The 20,173-nt window shown below is 48.6% G+C and overlaps 1 protein-coding gene across 5 annotated transcripts in view; it reads left to right on the forward strand.

Moving 5' to 3' along the window:
• Positions 1-12,586, forward strand: part of NSMF (NMDA receptor synaptonuclear signaling and neuronal migration factor) — a 48,447-nt gene extending 35,861 nt beyond the window's left edge. For all 5 annotated transcript variants that reach the window (XM_074891037.1, XM_074891039.1, XM_074891038.1 and 2 more), the window contains 8 exons: positions 576-697; positions 2,325-2,408; positions 3,478-3,511; positions 4,062-4,132; positions 5,518-5,597; positions 7,256-7,358; positions 7,722-7,797; positions 9,711-12,586. In XM_074891037.1, the coding sequence (XP_074747138.1) occupies positions 576-697; positions 2,325-2,408; positions 3,478-3,511; positions 4,062-4,132; positions 5,518-5,597; positions 7,256-7,358; positions 7,722-7,797; positions 9,711-9,808 (668 nt within the window). In that variant the 3' untranslated portion in view covers positions 9,809-12,586. The remainder of the gene's footprint in view (positions 1-575; positions 698-2,324; positions 2,409-3,477; positions 3,512-4,061; positions 4,133-5,517; positions 5,598-7,255; positions 7,359-7,721; positions 7,798-9,710) is intronic.
• The last annotated feature ends 7,587 nt before the right edge of the window (positions 12,587-20,173 follow it).

Below are 20,173 nucleotides of genomic sequence, written 5' to 3' on the forward strand. Positions count from 1 at the left end.
CTTTAATGGTCAATTATATTCCTTCCAGATGTTTTTTTTCCCCAGGAGGCATTGAAGGCCAACAGGTAAGGTCAATTTGGAGAGAAAATTCAAGTATACTGTTGCAATACTGCTGTGCTTGCTACGGCTGTCCTCACACTCTGGGACTTCTCTGCCAGGATCAGTTTGACCAACAAGGCAGAGTTTCTTTATAATCACTCAGAAGATGTAGTCAGAGCAGTAATTGTCCTTGGACTTTTGCTCATCAGCTTGGCAATGTTGAAGTGTAGTGAGTCTGTCTGCGTTCCGTCTCCTTCTCCGTTTCTGAAATGACAGGGTGACTGTTGCAAATTAGCATTTGAAAGCTAAACTTGGTGACTGTGAGAGTGATGAAAAATTATGTGATATGTGGTATCGGGCTCTGTGTGTGCGCTCTTCATTCGTTAAGTGTTTGTCTGTTTAGAGACTCCAGTGTCTGTTGCTCTGTAGAAGAAAGAGCACAAGTCTCATGGCTTGTGGTACCTCTTGTGAGGTAGCTGCCAGACAGGATCGAGTGGGGAAGGCAAGCCCTTGTAATGCACACTGTGTTCTGGCAGGCCATGACCTTCAGGATTCCTGCGGCACTTTGGATGGCGACTTCGACTTGAACTGGGAAGCAGAAAAGGAACTTGAAGCCATGGCATGTGACGGAGAAGACTTTATTCCACCAAAAATAATGGTGAGGGATTCCAACTCAGCTACCTGTATCTACTCAGGCCCTGTCTGTCCTTTCAGAGCTGCTAAGTTTAGGATCTTCATAGGAAGAGGCAAGTCTTTTGTGTAGGCAACTCTTCAGGTGTGTATGAGGGTCACTCGGAGATCAGCCAAGACATGACATGGCATTTGGCATTTGGCATCTGTTATTGCTAGGGATAACGTGTTGAAAGAAAACTAGAAGTGGAAGGAGATGTAATCCAACCCCAAATCAGAGCAGGACTGTCACCAACACTCAGTGGAATGAGCCTGAGTCTCAATAACCCCGACAACAGAGACCTGAGTCCCCAGTCCCAGCAGTCCCTCTCTCCTGTTGTTACTGACCTCATTTACTTTGGAGCCATACATCACCCCTTGAGATGCCCTCAGCTCTTCTATCATTCCTTGATGCTAGGCTTCCCCCGTGCTCCTCCCTGCTCTGCTCTTTGGGGTTTGGCAGACAGGACCACATGCACAAGTACTCAGGCAAAATGGGGTCTCCAGCTTTCCAGCTTGTTCTCAGGGCACCCTTGCCAGCCGAGCACAGCAGTGCTGTGTTTGAGTGGGTCCTGCTAAGACTTGGGAAGAGTGAAGGACATGGAGACAGCCTGCTTTTATATGTGTTCCCAGGCTGGCTGTGCAGGCCAGCCCCAAAGCACCCTCAGGACAAAGTGTCCAGGTGAGGCTCAAACTCTGGGAACCCAACACTTGGGTTTGTTCAGCCCTTGACAGCTCCAGTGAGGCTCCCAGGTGGTGCAGGTGATGACTGTCCATCCCTGGACTCTGTATTGTGCCTCTTCAGAAACTTTAACTCCAAAACAGTGATGTGCTGCCTGCCAGGAGGGAGGGCTTAGACGCCAGCCCAAGCTGAAAGCCAGGCTGCTCTTACAAGCCCACCAGCACCGCTGCCTGCTCCCCTCTCACAGCAATGAACAGAGGTGCCTGAAATCACAGCACGGTCAAATTGCCCATGTTCCCATAGCCCTTTGGCTTGCGCTGATGGCAGCCCCATCCTCTCGGGCTCTCGTGCTGATGGAGCCAGCGGAAGCTTCAGCCAGCGTTGCCAGGCAACCTGCATCTGCCTGACATCCCACGGCTGTGTGCCTACCTGTGCCTGATGCCATTTCATCCCTTGGCTGGTTCCTCTGCAGGCACACAGGTGTCCCACCACCAGCCAGCCACGTGTGCCGGTTTGAACAGTGTTCTACAGCCAGAAGCACAGACCCTCGCGTGGAGGAAGGCTGTACAGAAGTGATCTTTACTGGGATACAGCTGTTCATGGTGATGCACAAGCTGCTTCATCCTCTCTGTGCAGGGTCTCCCCTTTACAGATTTATCTCAGACTCAGTCCTGCCTTTCAGGCAGAGCTGTGTGCTCATTTGTTGATGGTTGAGGAGACTGTGACACATGGGGGTACTTGGCAAGCCTGGGGGTGCTCTGTAGTGGACCCCAGATTTGGAGGGCCTGCCACAGGGATGGAAATAGGCTGGATTAGCTGCTAGTTTGGGTAACACCTGAGAGCAGCTGAACAGGGCACTGTTATCGTGGCCTTTGTGCTTCTGTCCAGACTCTACTGGCTTCTCCTCATGCTGTTGCTTTTTTTCCCCTTCCAGCTCATTTCTTCCAAGGTGCCCAAAGCAGAGTATGTCCCGACAATTATCCGCAGGGACGATCCCTCTATCATCCCCATTCTCTATGTAAGTATATCACTTCTGCTGTGTCTGGATGTGTGGGAGCAGGCTTCATACAGAGGATTTTTCTTTTGTCCCTATCCCTAGTTCCTGTTACAGTGATTCTGAAACACTGATGTGATTTGGAAAAGCTCTCAGGAAAGGGCTGGGGGTGTGCTGAACCCAGATTTTGGGTCTGGGGTAGCTTTGTGGGGGCTCAGGTCTAGGTGGAAGAGTAAGGTGGAGTGAAAATTGCACATGTGGGCTGCCAGTCTATGCAGGCACAGCCAGGCAGCATGGGGAGATTAACAAGGGAAGGCAGGGCTCACACAAGCAGAGCTGTGTGTTTCCAGGCTTAGGGCTCCTCCTTATGCTCGTCCTTAGACAGGATGAGCTGGATCTCAGAGCTCTGCAACGGACTGTGAACCCCATCACCCTATGTACAGTGGTCAGTCATTAGTTTAACCTTGATTTTTCACTAGACGTCCTGCCTGAGCAGGTGTCTGAAACACCAGCAAGGAGCCATGGATCTCTCTTTCCTAATCACTTTATATTCACTAAATTTGAAAGGGAAAGGTGGGACTGACAGCCCAGAAAACTCAGTCTCCATGTGCTGCAGGCAGTGCTGCTGGGGGGTTTAGCTTTGCTGCTCTTTCTCTGAGAGTTGGATGGTTGTCCTGATGACCCTGCCATGCCAGAGGCCAGATGGGTTGGGAGGGTGACTGTTCATTAGCCACCTTGGACATGTGTAAAGCCAGAGGCTGGCTACAAAACACGGGCCAAGAGGCAAATACGCATTGCTGATGCTGACTACATCTGATGGATGGTGTGTGCTTTGGCCTGTCTGCAGGATTCGTCTTAGAGCCTTTGGATGGACTTGGTCTTCATGGACTGTTCAGTCTTCAGCTTCTTTGCTGAGATGTGTTTTAGGGTGGTAATTACTGTGATGTGACTAGAAGCCCTCAGTTGGTATAATTGTACTCTTAGAGTGTCTGACTGGGAGTGGGATTGTGTGCAATATTAGAGACTATAATAATGTCATGGGAGCTGGTGCAGTGACAGTGAACCTTGATGTATCTTCTCTCTTGGTTTCCAGGACCATGAACATGCCACCTTTGATGACATCCTAGGTACGTGAGTGTTACTCCTTAACTCCTGCCCGTTGCAAATGTAACTGATCAATATGTTAAAACCACTGCTCTGCCCTATGCCTCAGCTGCCACTCATAAAGGTGTTTTTATCACCCCAGTGACACCTGACAGTCAGGCAGCTGCTGTTGGATGTGCTGCAGTAATAAAACTTCACTTCTGTGGCCCATTTTCGATGCCAAGCTTCTGGTTTCTGAAAGGGAAGCTGAGGCACAGAGCAGCAGAGATCCTGCCCAGTGTACCTTTGTTAGGTGAGCAGGAGCATTAACAGAGGGTCAGGACAGCTGGGTCTGGTACAGCACCATGGTCGCTACAGAGCCGTGTCTGGGGCTGCACTGTACCTTCTCTGCCGTGAGATACACTGAGCTTTCTACAGCACGAAAGCAGAGGGTTTGCTTTGACATCAGTGGGAATGTAGGTGCTGAGCACCTCTCACAGCTCAGCCTCCTCCCTTCAGGACTAAAGCAAGGAAAAGTAAGATTAATTTTTAATTTCCTCTATGGTTCATCTCTTCCAACGTGTTTTTTTGCAGAGGAAATAGAGAAGAAGCTTAACATTTATCGGAAAGGCTGCAAAATCTGGAAGATGCTGATATTTTGCCAGGTATGTGAAAGTTGCTAAGCGCTTGGGCGGTTTGTTACAAATTTGTCTTTTTTTACAGGGAAAACTACCTAGAGGAACCAGTATTCCGAAGTCAGTTTCTCTTAAAGTAACTGCATGTGTATGGCTTTCACTTCTCATTTCCCCAGACACCGAGCAGTCTCAAGTTGCTGTGACAGTAGGAAATAAAATCTGATTTATTGTGGCCAACTCCAGAGCTGGGCTGCTTCTCAGCTGCTTTCAAGGAAACCCAGGCAAGCCAGCATTAGTGCAGACCTCAAAAGGAGGATGCCCGGGAAAGGAACACACATCTGCGATGTGATGGTTATAGTTTCTGTACAGCTTCAGTCTGACGGTGACAGTGATGTGTGTTGTGGATCAGCTGGGCAGATGGCACAGCTCAGAGCTGTGGGAGAGGGGTCAGGGCACAGGCCCACCCAGCTGGGGGTGGGACAGATTCAGGCCCGGCTGGATCTGGGGCTTGTCGGGGGTTTCCTTCCCAAGTCTCTTGTTCCTCAGGGTGGTCAGGTTCGAACTTCCCCGCCAGCTGTGCAGGGAACCTTGAAATGAGAAGTTAGGGCAGTAACCTAACTTGAACTCCCTCCCACGTGCCTAACGCTGCAGAATAGCAGGGTTTGCAGCACCCCGACCTGGGGATTGCGACTCTTAAATTTCCCTGGTGTTGTGCTCAATTGTTTTATGCCTGCTACTGCTGAAGTCCAGTTCTTCTACAGTGACTTAAACTCCAACAGGGGAGGTTCAGGCTGGACATTAGGAACAAATTTTTCCCAGAAAGAGTGGTCAGAGAGTGGAATAGGCTGCCCAGGGAGGGGGTGGAGTCACCATCCCTGGATGTGTTTAAGGGTCGTTTGGATGAGATGTTGGGGGATGTGGTGTAGGGGAGAACTTTGTAGAGTCGGGCTGATGGTTGGACTCGATGATCCCAAGGGTCTTTTCCAACCTGAATGATTCTGTGATTCTATGACTTCTTGCCTGCTTACCCTGCTTTGCTCAGCTTCTCGTCTGCCTGCCATGGCAAGTCCCCTAGCACCCCCAAATGAAAGGGGCTTTCTCGTCTTCCCTGTTATTCTCCAGCCACCCACAATGAAGATTTTTGTCTGTTATTGTGCTTTTCTAGAATGAGGTGGGCACACAACAGTAAAAAACGGAGAATCCACCCCCCCACACACTCTCCATATGTGAATATTTCCTGAGCAAGGCCTTGGGGTGTCTGCTACGGAGGCTGCAGCAGCAGTGCCAGCCTGGCGTGTCTGCTCTGCTCCCTTCTGGTCCTTCTGGGTATGGCAATGAAGGACAAGAAACATACCCAGGGTTTGTTTCTTCAAGGCCTGTGCAAAGTGGTTTGCATCTGTCTGTCTCTCTTGCAGGGAGGTCCCGGTCACTTATACTTGTTAAAGAACAAAGTTGCCACTTTCGCCAAAGTGGAGAAGGAGGAAGATATGATCCTGTGAGTGGCTGCGTTATGTTCTGCACTCTGATAGCATTTTTCTGCTCGGTTTGCTCAATTTTTGTAGCACATGGTCTAGAAGAAGAGGTGAAGGGAGCTGGGGTGACTTAGTCAGAGGAAGAAGAGGCTGAGGGGGTCCTAATAGCAGCTCACAGCTCCTTCAGAGAGACTTGCGAAGGCGACAGAGCTGAGCTCGTCCCTGGGGTGGTGTGGCCCTGGGACGGGTCACCAGGAGATTTATGCTTTTATGTGCTGTTTAGTGTCTCTCTGGACTAGAGCCTATCAAAAGAGGAAAAGCAAAATATATATTTCCTCTCCTAATGAAGGTTTTGCTGACCAGAAACCAGAACATGCACCTCGTGCCTGTGTTGCTCAGAAGTGGCTGAGATGGCAGTTCTAAGCAGGCGACTAGCGGCAGGAATCCAAACCATTCCCCTCCCAGCTGTCTCCGGTAACTGCCCTCCTAATTGCAGGGGGGAATGGAATTTGTCTCTGCAAAACCTGCTCAAAGTCCAGCACGTTACTGAGGAGGATTTTCGCAAACATGCCAGCCTGTCAGCTGGGGTTGTTGAGGCAATTTTGCTTCTTGCAGCGAGTTAAGCTTTGCCTGTTTTGCTGCCTGCTCGCTTGTGCTGGCTCAAACCTACTTGGCTAACAGTGCTTCGTTGTGGGGGAGAGGATGTATACCAACCTGTTCCTACACAACTTTTTGTTGGCATGAGAACTGAGGATTAAAGTCAACATCTGTTCAGCGCTCTCATGCTCTGGCACAAACACTGTCAATAAAATTCTTCAGCACATGTGCACGTACACGCTTCTGAACGTGTTCCAGGCATAGCCAGGTCCAAAGTTGTAATTCAGGGACTGTCAAAAAGCTGTGAATAAACAACTGAAAACTTGGATGGTTGGAAATGAATGTCTCCATCCAACCTGTATGTCCCTGGGAGGCAGTCCTGAGAAAAGCTTAGGCTGCCATCTGATTGCAGACCCCACAGAGGAACGGCCGGGCTCCAGAGCCCAGCAGAAGTCTGCTCTAACCCACCGCCCAGGAGGCGAGGTGGTTGTATTTCGTGTCCCTCAGGCACAGTGTGCCTGGTCAGTAGTCACAAAATGTAAAGGGTGTCTGACTGGTGAAGAGCACCAAGCGCTGGCTGACATGGAACAGCCTGGTTTGGTGGTGTGTCTCTAGCTATGTAGAACAAGCACTTCTCCAGTGGTTCTCTGCTGATTTCATGCTCTGGAGATGAGCCAGTGCACTGGTAACAACACTCATATTTAGAAAGGGCAATTGATAGAAATGGGAGAGAGGAAATTGGAGGTAACTGCTGCAAGAAGAGGATGCTTAGTAAAACTGTCAGTCTAAAAGCACTCCTGGTGGACTTTGCTCCCTTCTCTTCACCTTCAAGCTTCCTTGGCTCGATGGGCCTCTCCTTCTATACCACATGACTTGGACCTGCTCCTCAGGCCCTTGCTCTGCCCCTGCTCTTCCTTGTCTAAGAACCAGTGGCTCCTCCTGAACAGCTTCTCAGGCTACAAGCCTCAGGCCCCTTCTGAGCATTGTGTGCACACACATTCTTGTGATTACTCGTGCATATGAGGAGATAGATTATTTATTTTTTTTTTAATTATGTATTCTTCTTTTTCCCCATTTCTTCCAGCTTCTGGAAGAGGTTGAGCCGGCTGATGAGTAAAGTCAATCCCGAACCAAATATCATTCACATCATGGGCTGCTATGTTCTTGGAAACCCCAATGGGGAGAAGGTAAGAGCTTCCTGGGTCACCTCTCTGGGAGCATCTGCTGAGTAGCACCAAGCCCAAGGCCACTCTGAACTAAACCTTCCTCTTCTGCTGCGTGGGAGCGTGCTGCCATCCTGTCCCATGAGTGGCTGTGAATGGGCAAACCACCCCATGGGCTGAGCCTTCCCCACAGGGCAGGGGGGAATGGAGTACTGAAGCCTTTAAGGAGAACAGCCATTCAAACACTTTATTTACTGATGAGCTAGATGTTTTAAAGGACATGAGTGGAAGGTTTTCTAGAGGTAGGGAACAAGTATGGGCCATTCTGGGTCCCCTGGAGTCCATCTTTGTTTTCAGCTGCTAACTCTTGGTATGTTTTCCTTTCAGCTATTTCAGAATCTGAAAAACTTAATGAATCCTTATAGGGTTGCCTTTGAGTCTCCACTTGAACTATCAGCTCAAGGTAATTTATTTTCTGTACAAAGATACACACCTTCCTAATCAGCCTGCCTCCTTCAGTGGGCATCTTCCTGAAAAAGCAATTTTGAGCTCACTTAAGTCCTACCATAGCTTCATTTTGCTTGTAACCACCTTGTGTAGTTCAGTTGCTGAACCTGGTTTCCCCTTGCAATTCCTCCACGTTCACATTTCATCTACCCTGTTTGTTGTGCCTGAAGCTGCAGAGCCCTCTCCCAGGCAGTGGCAAAGTAGCCTAAATTGTAGGCAGCTTTCCAGGCTGAGTTTAGGAGATTAATCATATTACTTGGGCATGTGAAGTCTATGGGAGAAATGCACATGGGAGCAGAACCTTTTCTGTAACCAAGTGCAGGGGTCTCTTCTCCAGGACTCAAACCACTGGTACCGAGTGAGTTGTTTCATCAACAAGTGACTGGGATATAGCCCATTAGTGCAATTCTACATCTCAGTCTGCTTTGCTTTTTTTTTTTTTTTACCCCGCCTGTAGCTCAAGATATGGGGGATGTGGTGTAGGGGAGAACTTTGTAGGGCTGATGGTTGGACTCGATGATCCCAAGGGTCTTTTCCAACCTGAATGATTCTATGATTCTATATTTCAGGGGGCTATAGAATTTTTCCTGTTCTTTGGTCAGTGTCAGTAATTAAGGGTGCAGTTTCATAAGCCACATGTTCTGAATTTGCCCTCATTATTTTATCTTTGCTGTAGTCCTTGGTACTTTGTTCTCTTGGAAGATAAAACCATGCAGCATTAGGCTGTGAGCACTGTGGATACTTCCTCTGCTGCTCACAGCTGGCATCAGCACTGATGGGTGGTTATTCTTAACTCCCACTTACTGTCACAGGAACGCACAGGAGTTGAGCACATTTGTGCTGCCCAGAGTTTTCTGTGCGTGTCCTGTCAGTGTTTGGACCCAGCTTTACAGATCCCACAGCAAACATGCCCATACACGTGTGCCAAGAAGCAACTTGCAGGGAAATTCCTGGGTTTACATGCAGCTTGGCAGGCAAGGCAGCGGGTTCTGTGCACATGCACTCAGTGATCTTCCAGGAGGCTGGGCTGAAGAATACATCTGAATTTATCCCCTTGATCAATCTGGGACACGCTAATAGTGTACCCTCTCTAATCCTGTGCAAAGTCATCTGAAACTAATCTTAATCAGGCCTCAAAAGCGAAAATCCCTTCCTTGAGCCCTGTCTCAGGGTCCAGGGTTGTTTGCCCTTGTGTTTTCAAATGCACTCGCTGCCTCCAGCGCCAGCCCCGTGCGTGGCTTTCGGTCTGTGACTGCCTTGTGAGACCCCCCACCTTCCATCAGAGGTGCCAGTGGTGCACAACCTGCTTTAGTGTGTCCTGTTGAGCTCATTGCAGTGAGAAGAGACAGGTCTGCAGGACAGAGACAGCCTGTTAATGTTAATTTAAAAAAAATAGATATTGAATTTTCAACATTAATTATTTTTAATGTTTCTCACAAATCTTTGCAGTGAGTTTACTCTTGCTTTGTAATTTTCTGAAGTCCCTGTTCCAGGTTACCTCATGCAGGCTGTTGGAGCTGTTGTCTGGCCTCTACAGCCCCCGCCCCCCCCCTTTCACAGTCAGTGCAGAGAGGTCAGAGTCTGATGACAGACTTTGTGCTCAGTTCCCACCCCCACGGACAAACCCTGCCGGGGGATTATGAGGAGCCTTTCATGGTTTGAGGATGTCTAAAGAGGTGTTTGCTTCTCGTGAGCACCTTCATGTGCCCTGGGTAGGTGCGGAATGTCGGCGTTCTCCAGATGAGGCACATGGACGGGTTCTCCTGTGCCCACGTCCATAGGTGGGTTTGGGTTTTTTTGCTGCTGCAGCCTCTCGCATCTCTCCCTTGTGCTGCAGGGTGTAACCCCTCTGCTTCATTTCACTTCTAGGTAAGCAAATGATTGAGACTTACTTTGACTTCCGCCTTTACCGCCTCTGGAAGACCCGCCAGCACTCTAAACTATTGGATTACGATGACATTTTATGAGCTGGAGAAGACTTTGCAAGAGGAAGTTGATCACCGGTGTCCAAGAAGTCATGCTTATTGCAGAGAGACTTTTTTATTGGCACAGGGAGCCCTTCAAAGCCCTATGGGAGGCAGCAGTGCTAAAGGGAGGGAAGAAGGAGCCCTCGGAAGTGTGTCGGGAGGAAAGTCTGCTGGGTCAAGAGAGACTGGAGGGAAAGGGTTTGGCACCTCGCTCGCCTCAGGTCAGAGCCGTGGTGTCTCAGGAGGAGCTGTGTGAAACGAGGACAGGATGGAGTTCCTTGCAGAACTGAGCTGTTTTGGGTCAGAATGGGCCAGATTTGATTCCAGGTCCTTTTAAAGACTTTTGAAGCTCAGGTTTTCTTACAAAAAAAAATAAAATCAATTACCCATGCACTACAGTGAAGAAGTGACCAGAGCACAGAGGGAGGAGGGGTGTGTACTGATGGGACATTCTGTGCTGGGGATCTTGGAGAGCAAGGACTGCTACACCTACTCCTGCAAGCTTAGATCCAGACGATCCAGTTTCAATGTGAATATATACTGGAATATAGAATTGAAATCTAACCCTTTTTTTTGTTTTGTTTAATAGCAAATAAGTGCAATTTTTATAGCGAGAGGAGTAAAATCCCTCCCAATATTGAATTAGTTAAAAATAACACACCAGTAACCAATAGGTGAGGTATCTTTGGTCTGCTTGAAAATATATTCAAAATGGTAATATATCTTCTGTAGACATATTTAATCACCAGCAAACATGGTTTTAACATAACTTAGCAGACCCTGCATGTCTGCTGCATTGATTACTCCGGTTTGGTTCGTTACTGTCAGAGTAGCTGTGTTGCACTAATGGTACGTGCTCTCACAGATGTATATTTCTCCTCCAATTAGACACAACTTTGTTACTTTCTATTTTGCTGCTTGCAAAACTATGGGACTTTAGTTTTGCTGAAATACTTTAGGTTAGAAATACGGTACCTGGCTGAGAAACCTCTGTCAGGTTCACTATGGTATAAAAATGAATTAGAAATTAATAGCCATGGTAATTACTTGTTCATGCCAGTGTTTTGCTACGTGTCGAGAGACGAGTTCTCTTTCTCGTCTGCCGTGTGGAGCAGCGTGGTTACACGACCATCACAAACCCTCCAAGGAGACTGTTTGCTCAGGCGTTTGCTTCTGGAGGAATGCAGCACGGGTTTGTAGCATGAGTTTGAATCTTCCCTGTGTTCACTCGATTGCCAGTTGTTTGTGCATAAACCACCTTTTTTCCAGTGCTAAAAAGACCTGTTCATTGGTCTGAGCTGCTCACATCCCTTTCTGTGTAGGACAGAGTAAACCCAGAGCTTTGTCCGAGCAGCCATGGTTTGAGAACCCAGATTTGTACTTGATATTTGAGGATATATTTTGGGATATATTTACTTTTTGTTTGTTTAGGTCAGGGGTTGCTTTTTGTTTTGGGAAGGGTTTTTTTCATCTACTCTCCTGTTCAGAGGATAACTACTACTTACAGTCTGCATAGGTCACTCTGGCAATTCTGGGAGGTGATACAAGTGATTTCTTTTATAAGTGGAGAAGTAACAGGGAAGGATTACCTTGGTTTCCTGATTTCCTGGTATCTAAAATTAGTTGATTGTGAAGTGAAGGAAAATATATGTACAAATCTTCTTTTAAATACTTACAAAAAGAACTAGTTGTTCTGATCTGTAGAGTACTCCTTCCCCCGTGACATATCTGTGGTTGTGATTTTTGGGGAGCAGGCCTCTGGCTAGAACTGCTGAACCCTGTACATTTATAGCAGTTTTATAGCAAAACTTTTGAAGAAATAATGTACATATAGTAAGTAAGGAGAGGAATAGGTGGAGAGAGATGGTTTAAAGTCATTGAAGGCAACATATTGAACCAAACAGGTGAGGGCTGTTGCCTCCCCCTCTGGTTCAGAGCTGTTGGGAAGCTTCTCTGCTGATGTTTGGTGGCTACATCTCACCCCGGGCTGGACTCTTACCCTCTTGACTCAGTCATGTTTTCCAGACTTGTAGTGAAGGGGATAATAGGCACCCGTCTGTAGCTTTTGGGAGAAAATGCCAGATTAAAAAAAAGAAAACAAAATTGATGCCAATTCTCTATTATTTAGCATGGTAGCTTCCGCCAGCTGTGCTTGTGAGAGGTGGGAGTTGTAGGTGCGATGAAAGCACAAAGTCTTGTGTTCCTTGGAGAAGGAAATGGTAGTGGCAAGATTAAAATGCTGACACAAAACTCTCTCCTTTCTGACCCTTTTACCTCCTATGGTTATGCTCCTAACTGGAGACAGACAAACTGTTCTTTCTTTCTCTTTTCTAAAGTAAAATCCCAATTCAGTGAACTTGGTAGCATGAATGTAGCATTGTGGAACTATTGAAAATCTTATTTAACTCCGAAAGGGCCCATTTATGTATCCACTTCAGTGATTTCTCTGTAGAACTATTGTATATCTATCCTCATTAACCACTTGTAGAACTAGGGGTGCAAAGTAGAAAGGTAGCTTGTACAGTTGCATAACTTCTCTAGGAAGATGTATGTTTGAATGAACACTACGGACTGTTTTACTGGTGCAGTTGACTGTAGTATAGTCTAATGACAAACGATGAATGCATTTCTCTCTTTTCCAAAGATCTATATTCCTCATAGTTTGTGATGTTTATGACATGAGCATATTATTTCCTTTGTAGCATTCATTTGACTGAAGAGATGAAGTACTCCTAAAGCTGTGATTGGAAAGACAATAGAGTTTTGATGTTTAAAGTCCTCTGTGCGAATAGCATCATTGAAGTTAACCGTTTCTGAAAGAGGAAAACAAATTTCTTCCCCTTTTTAACTGGTTGAATTTTTCAAGTGGCTGCTGGGAAAGGAAGGGATCAGCAGAGGTTAGGATGCAAAAAACAAAAAATTGTAATTATTTAAACTTTAGAGTTAAAAATAGAGCCTGTAGCTTCCTCAGTTGGACCAGCCCGTAAAGGATGACCTCTGGGCGCGTGCTCGGCGCCAGCGTGGAGCACGGTCACGGCCAGCACGTCCCGCCCGCGGGGGCCGAGCGCCTGTTCCTCACACCCCGAGCACCTCTGCAGCCTCTTCTCGGGGGCGCGTTGAGGCCAGGCCCGGGCACAGGGAGCTCTGCCTGGGGCAGCCGAGGACACAGCACAATTTGTCGTTCCACTTCTACCTGCTCGAGGGGAGTGCCTGCCTGTCTGAAGGCCTGAAACCAGCGTGTTCATGCGCGGTGGGTCACTGCGGGCTGGGCGGGCTGGGTGGAGCTCACCTCTCCTCAGGGTAATCGGAGCGAGCGGCTTACGGTGCGGTTGAGCTCCTGTCCCCGCCTGCTCTGTTAGAGGATCACAGCCCTGTCCCACCACGGGGAACTGCTGCTGCAGCTCCTGTGTGGTCTGAATTTGCTGGAGAAATGGGGGCACTTGGTTAACCCCGGAGGGAAGCAGATTAAACTGGAATAGCTAAATTGGGTGCCAACCCAATTTCTGCTGCTCCGGCTATGAGGCACTATTGGCTGGGACTGTCACCTCCAGGAGAGGAGAAGGGTGGGCAGCAGGTGCCTTGGCTGTCCAGTCTGCTGCCCCTCAGCCTGGCTCACGCATTCAGAGCAGCCCCCAACTGTATTCTCTGGTGCCTGTAGAGAATATGAGCTCAGCTGTAGAGGCTTGGTGGGGGTCGTCTTCTTGGATGTATTGCTTGTCTTATACAGGGTTTTCCAGAGAGGCTTTTCTCTTTTTTTCCTCATTTGGCTGGGAAGGAAAGGGAAGAAGAAAACTCAGGTTACCCAAAGGACATAGAAATCAGTAGAAAATTGAGATACAGCTTTTTGCACCCCTGCTCATGCTGCAGCTGCCAACTTCCTTTTGCAGATGCCCTCCAGGCCGGGGGTGGGAAATGAATGAGTTAGCAGATAATCCCTTCCTGCATTAAGAAAAACAAAACCAGAAAAATTCTTGCAGCTGTAGCAAAACATCTGACCAGCCAACTCATCCTGCCCCATGCGAGGACTCTGCTGTGCACACCCGTGGGATCCCACCTGCTTCGGCCTCCGAGTGCCTCTGGAGCTGCCCGAGCCATGGCCCGTGGCGGGGTTCTGCTCTGCCTCTGTGGAGGGGACTCTAGAAATGAATTTGTTCTTTGTTTCTCAGCCTGGACTTCTTGCCTGGAGCTCGGCACAGGTTTCCCGCTCCAGGGGCTTCTGGAGTATGTGTGTGTGTGTGTGTGTGTTCACATCATCTCTTCACACACGGGGTCTTTCCCGTGGTCTGGGGGAGGTGCTCCCCCTCAGTTGCCCCCACTTGTTTTGCCACGTGTGGTAAAGCGTGAGGCAGTGTTCTCGTTGTCGTCCACGCTGTGTGAGCGTCTCTGGCTCCTGGCACGCATCCATTTCACAAAGAGCTGCTGTTGTTTCAGGACGTGACTATGTTAGTGACCTGTGGCAGGGAGTTCCTGTTCCCAAGGCTCTGCTGGCAGAGTGACTGCAAACACTGCTTCGTCACCTTCAGGCAACAGAAGTGGGGTTAGTTGAAAGAATGGAAAATGCTGATTTTAAATAGCCAGCCTGGCGGGATCTGGAAATGGGAGCATGTCCTTAATCCCAGCCCAGACAGGAGGTGGAACAACAGGCTTGCTCTGCTGTCTTGGTGTAAGTGTAAACATTGAACCCATCAAAACCCTGTTTAAAGGTCACACATATATTATTAATGTATTGGTCCAGAATAAGGTATGTTACTGTACGATTAAAAAAAAATCCTTCCCTTGGCAATTGGCACGCGTTGCCGGAACCCCGCATCAGAGGATGTGCTGGGTTGTGTCATCCTTCCTCGAGCGATGGGGCCACGCTGCCCATACCAGGACACAGATTTGCAGGTACACGTAAAGCTGAATCGCTGTCTACTCTGGGTTTTGCCGTGACAGTCCCGGGAGCTGATGATACAGACAGCCCTTCCCGAAGGACACCATGCAGATATCCTCCCAAGGGAGGGTCTGTAAAAAGTTGTTTGTGATCCTGTATTTTGTCCCGCTGATCACAGAGTATCCCTGGCTTTCTGCATCTTCCATGGGACTGTTTTTTAATTCTCAGTTGTGGAAACACAAGCCAAAGTCAACTGGAAATTGTTACGGTCTTGATAACAAGTCAGCCTGCTAATAATATCGTATACTGAGTGAGTAAATGGGTGGTTTAATGACCATGAACCTGATTGTGGTCATTGTTACTCCCAGTTTATCCTGCTGTGTAATCAGCAGGATTAATAGCAAGATACCAGAGTTTGCTGTCTCTGCCTGAAATGCCAGTGTGTAATCTCTTGCCGAGGTTGTGCATGAGCTGTTGAAGAGCGATAGGAACCAGGAGCTGCTTTCAGAAATAAATTCAGCCCAACATACTGCCAATCAGTGTGAAAGACTGGAAGGAATAAACATTATGACATAAAATGTAAAGAATCCATCTGAAGGGAAGGTAAATTGCATTTTTCCAGAAATGTTTGGTAAATTTTAAAGAACTAATACAACCTAATAATTTTTCACATTATTGTATTGCTTGTAGAGTATTCTTAAAATTGTCATACCCAAGGACAGATGAGACCCATCGAGGGTTGTCTTACATTGCAATGGGGGAGGCAGGCTATGTTTGGTTAGTTAACGGGGCACTCGGCTCTTTCTTCTTTATCTCAGCATCCAAATGAACTGGTGATTAATCACACCAGTAATGGCCCTATAAACCTTTAGCCAGAGGAGCCTCTCCACCCACATTTCTAAGCCTTGAGCAAATCAAACGTATATTCACAGAGACCCCCAAGCAGCCGATGGAGCCAAACTTTCATCCGTGTCCTGGGGTGGCCCCTCCCATGATTCACGAGCACGCACAGCAGTAACCTACGGGCCCAGCCCCTGCCCTGCTCCTGCTCTCCGTGGGGTTTCGGTGTGTTTGAGTGGCGTTTTTCTCCCGTGGGTGTGTAGGGGACATGCTGACTTGTCCGTGGGGAGTTTCTTACCTGGGGAGACAACTGCAGCACGCCGGTGGTATTCAGAAAGCTTCAACAGAAAGTGTAATTTTGCTTGTAATCTATTTTTTTAGTGCTAAAACTCAGTGGTAGCGATACAGTCCCCACTACACAGTCCTGTTAACTCGGAGCTGGCACAGAGCTGGGAATTCAAGGACAGGTATCTTTGCCCTTACATTTGAAAAGCCCCAGAAACATCACAGATCAGTAGAGCCAAGCAAGGCCCTTTGAGTATGGATCCTGCTCCCCTGCGCTTCCGCTGGCCCCTGTGCTGAATGAGACGTCCTTTTGCTAGGTGTTAAGATGGGCATGACTGAAGAAACCAGGCAAGTTTGGCATTCCCCATCCCAGGAAACCAGGCTGGCAGTGTACCCGAATGAGCAAGAAGGGGCTGTGGTTTTTCCACTGTGTGTTTCCTGTTGTTCTTTAACAACACTATTCCTGGAACTGGGGTGAATTCAGCTGCGATACCAAGCAACAGCAAAAACTGAGCTTTTGGGATCTTTACTGTTTCCCCTTGGAGTTCTGGCACCAGATTTCATTTCCAGCTCCTTTGCCCAGTTGTGAGCCCTCCCTTTGCTACTGCAGAGCTGCTGGTGATGGGGGGCATCATTGTGAGTAATGTGTGAGTAACAAGTGAAAAAGGTAACAGTGCAAGCTTGAAAATGGACCCTGTAATGTGGAGAAGGATAGGTTATATCTGGTAATGCTCCTAAACTCTGAGATATTCAAGCAAGTTACTTTCACTCAAATAAGAAAAAGAAAGAAAGAAGCATAGTTGTCAAAATAATGGAGGGAAAAGACCCCAAACCATCCAAGTGTAAATAGTAATCGACCATTTGACAAACCATGTGAAGATAAAGCACTCTATGGTCTGATTCTGCCTCTGCTCTCAGCTGAGTTCAGAGGCAGTTGACAGCATCCTGCTCCTTTCAAAATCAAACTGAAGTGCAGGGTAACAGGGCTGCGTCCATCTGCGCTGCTCCACGCTGCTCAGGCGAGGCTGGGTCCACACGTGGTGCTGGTGTGTCCGAGCACTCGGGTCCCTCTTCTACTTACCCCATCTCAGCGGGAAGCTGAAGGCAGAACAGATGCACAAGGAGCTTGAAACCTTGGCCCCAAGAGAGCCTCTGGGTTAGAGAGCTCAACCTGAGATGTGCTGGTTTGGGGCCAAAACTGTCTTAATGGAGAGTTTTGAAAACAGAGATTGTAAGCTCCGAGGTCTTGGTGGGCCCTGGACCAGCAGGTTGGTTCCTTAGAGAAGTCAGAAGAAAGTTACCCCAAAGCCCTCTCCCCGGTTTTCAAGGCGGTTTCTGGCTGGCTGTCTGCTGCCCAGGCATGGGACAAACCTGGCCATGACGCAGGAGACATCAGCCATCTCTGCTGCCTCCATTAACATGTGTCTCTGAGACTATCTGCTGCTTCGTGTATGATAACCAGGTTTCAAATACATGAATGTTTCTAGGTTTTAAGACATGATTTAATAAAAAGAGCTGTTTCTGGGAAAGCAGGTTTTCTCTCGTTTGCTTGTTGTTGTTGTTCTCTGGCTGGGTTTATATAGACCCAGGAAATGTCACTTGGCAGATGCTTTGCTGTGCTGGCAGGTGAGGGAAATGCTGGAAACTCAAGAGCAGAGCTCCAGAGGTGCAAGAGGCCCAGATGCAGTTAAAAGGGGAGGGGAGGAAGGTAAAAACCCCTGATGCTTTAAACAGGGGACCATCTGAGAGGCACAAATCCAGTGATGGGGATGGTACAGAGTGATTCACAGTTCCAGCAGCATCTGCAGCTTAGTGAGCATGGACTGGATCGCTAAGGAATTTAGAGAGCATTAAGCATTGTGCCTTTTCCTGGGAGGAAGGCCAATCTCTGAGCACCATCGTAGACACTGAGAAACAGAGCCCTGAAGAAATTCAAGGGAGGCTAAAGGCCTGATAATCCCTCTGGGGAAAACAGACCAGCTCCAAAATAAAGCAGATCCCCAGGAGGGCAGAAGGCATTGAATTCCGATAAGCCACTTTGCTTATCACAGGTCTGTTTGACTTAATTGCCAAAGTGAGCATGAGCAGGTCTGGCTTGAACTCCCAGCTGTAATTTTCCCCTTTATCTCCAGTGCTGACAGTGACATGCATGTTCACCTTCCGTTAAATGTGGTAACTGCAGCCCCTCTGAGCAGAGGCAGAGATAAACAGGCTGCACAACTCTTGTCATTTAAGGCATTTTTCTTCAGCGCTGGGATCTCTCAGCCTTCGTTTCTGCATTCTTCATGTGCCACCACCACAGCGGGGAGGGCCATGCCATATCCATCTCAGCAGTGTGACAGATGACAGAAATCACTTTTAATCCCTTACCACCAACTGCGCAGCCAGCTTCTGGCCAGAGACCTGGCCACTGTTCTCCCTAAGGCCTTTGTAGCATCACTGGTGCCCGGAGTGGTGGCCAGAAAGATGGCTTTTATTCTTTATCCTGGAATCCTTCCATGCTGGCACTGTCCTGGTTTTAAATCAGTATTATAAGGTGCAAAGTCAAATTTGCTGCAGAAGCCCAGTTACAATGGATTATTTCTACCCATCACCGCCTTCCCTCTCCCTTTGTGCTCTGATACACATGGTGGTGTGATGGACACAAACCCAGAGCAGGAGCTGCACAAGTGGAGTTTCGCTCTGCCCTGTTAAAAGGGAGGAGCTGAGATGTCTCGCGGGGGTTCAAGGTGAAATCACGCGTCTCTGAGTACTGCTGGGCCCAGCCCTTTCCCTGTTCCCTTGTCACCTGGCTGAACTTGGGGTCGTCCCAGCAGATCCTACCCTTGCCAGCCCCACCTCCCTTGCAAGCGGTTGGTGCCATGGCTGGTGCTGACCTGCGCTATATGGCACATCCCACATCAGCTGTGGCCTGGTGCTCCTGGGACACCGGGAACTTGTGCCTGTGCTACATGGTGGCACTTTGCCGTCACCCCCTCCAGGTCCTGTCCCCTGCCATCGTCACACCAGGGTTTTGTAATCGAGCATTCGTTTTTGTGCCAAAATATGAGTGCTGAACAGGATTCCCAGGAGCCTCTTAGTAACAGCACTTGGGCTGTACCCCGGGGTTAACCATGGGTGTAAATGCAGTGACGCAGGGGATTAGCTCCAAAGTGCTCCCTTGCCAGCCAAGTTTCACTGTCCAGTCTTTAACGCTGTTTCACTGACTCAGCCTAGGAAAGAAACAGTTGACAGAAATGATAGAAGGCTCTCAAATCTTGACTGGCAGGGGAGGAGATGAATAATGGCTGGATTTATTTTTTTGTTATAAAGGCAGGCAGGCATGCAGCGAAACTAGCAGATGTCAGGTTCAATCCCCACAAAGGGAGGCGTTTTCTTTGCGCCAGGTGCAGATAAACTGTGGGATTCATTATTTCAGGATTTATGGGCTTTACACGGGCTCAAAAGCCAACCAGACAAGACCACGAAAGAGAAATCCATTGAGATCTCTGGAGTACAAAGGCACATTGTTGGCTCTGTACGTGCCTGAGCCATGAGTCACCAGAGGCGGGGAAATGTCGGGTCTTTATCCTCAACCCCGGGCACCCGCTGCGGGCCCTGGCAAGGGCCAGGACACGGGATGGTGCATCATGGACCTGTGCTTCAGCCGAGTACACTGGGTCATGTGTAAACCTTAAATCACCCTTGTGTTATTTAAGCTGAATTGCAAAGAGCTGCCTCCTTCCATTTAGCTCTGGTTTGCTGGCTCGCGGCAGAGCAGCTCCTCGGGGCGCACATCGCATGGCTCCTGGCACGCAGGCAGCTTAGGCAACAAAATACTATTTTTGATAGTATTGTTTCCAGGTATCATTTGAAGAAGGTGCAATTGCTCTGTCCTGGCTTGGGAGTGCAAAGGTAAGAGCCTCGTCAGCAGGATACGGTGCTCCTTCCCGTAAACACACACCTGTGTTTGCAGCAGCCCGGCTGAAGCGGGGTGAAGTCGCTGACGTCGAAGCAGCCTGGCACGCCGGGGCGCGGTTCTGCAGCCCTTGGGCAGGCTGGACCTCGGCAAGTTCTGGCCAAAGGTTATTTACGTCACAGCGTTCCATGTCCCCTGCACCTCTCGGGCTGAGAATTTCAGCGTTATCAGAGGCGTGGAAAGTCCTGAGCTGCCGTGTGACCGTTTCCTGATTGCATAGACTTCCCCAAGAAACCTGCTGGTGGTTGATAACAGGCACTGCCTGGAAATAACGCCACTGTTCCCCGGGCTTCTGTGCCCAACAAGCAGCCGTTGCTGAAGAGCAAAGCTGGCGGGAAAAATGCTTTCCCACTGGGCTGCTGTGTGCCGTGGAAACCCCCGCTTGTCTCCTTCAGGCCTCTCCTTAGAA

The sequence above is a fragment of the Strix uralensis genome, chromosome 21 (genome assembly GCF_047716275.1).
Source record: "Strix uralensis isolate ZFMK-TIS-50842 chromosome 21, bStrUra1, whole genome shotgun sequence".
Lineage (NCBI taxonomy): Eukaryota > Metazoa > Chordata > Aves > Strigiformes > Strigidae > Strix > Strix uralensis.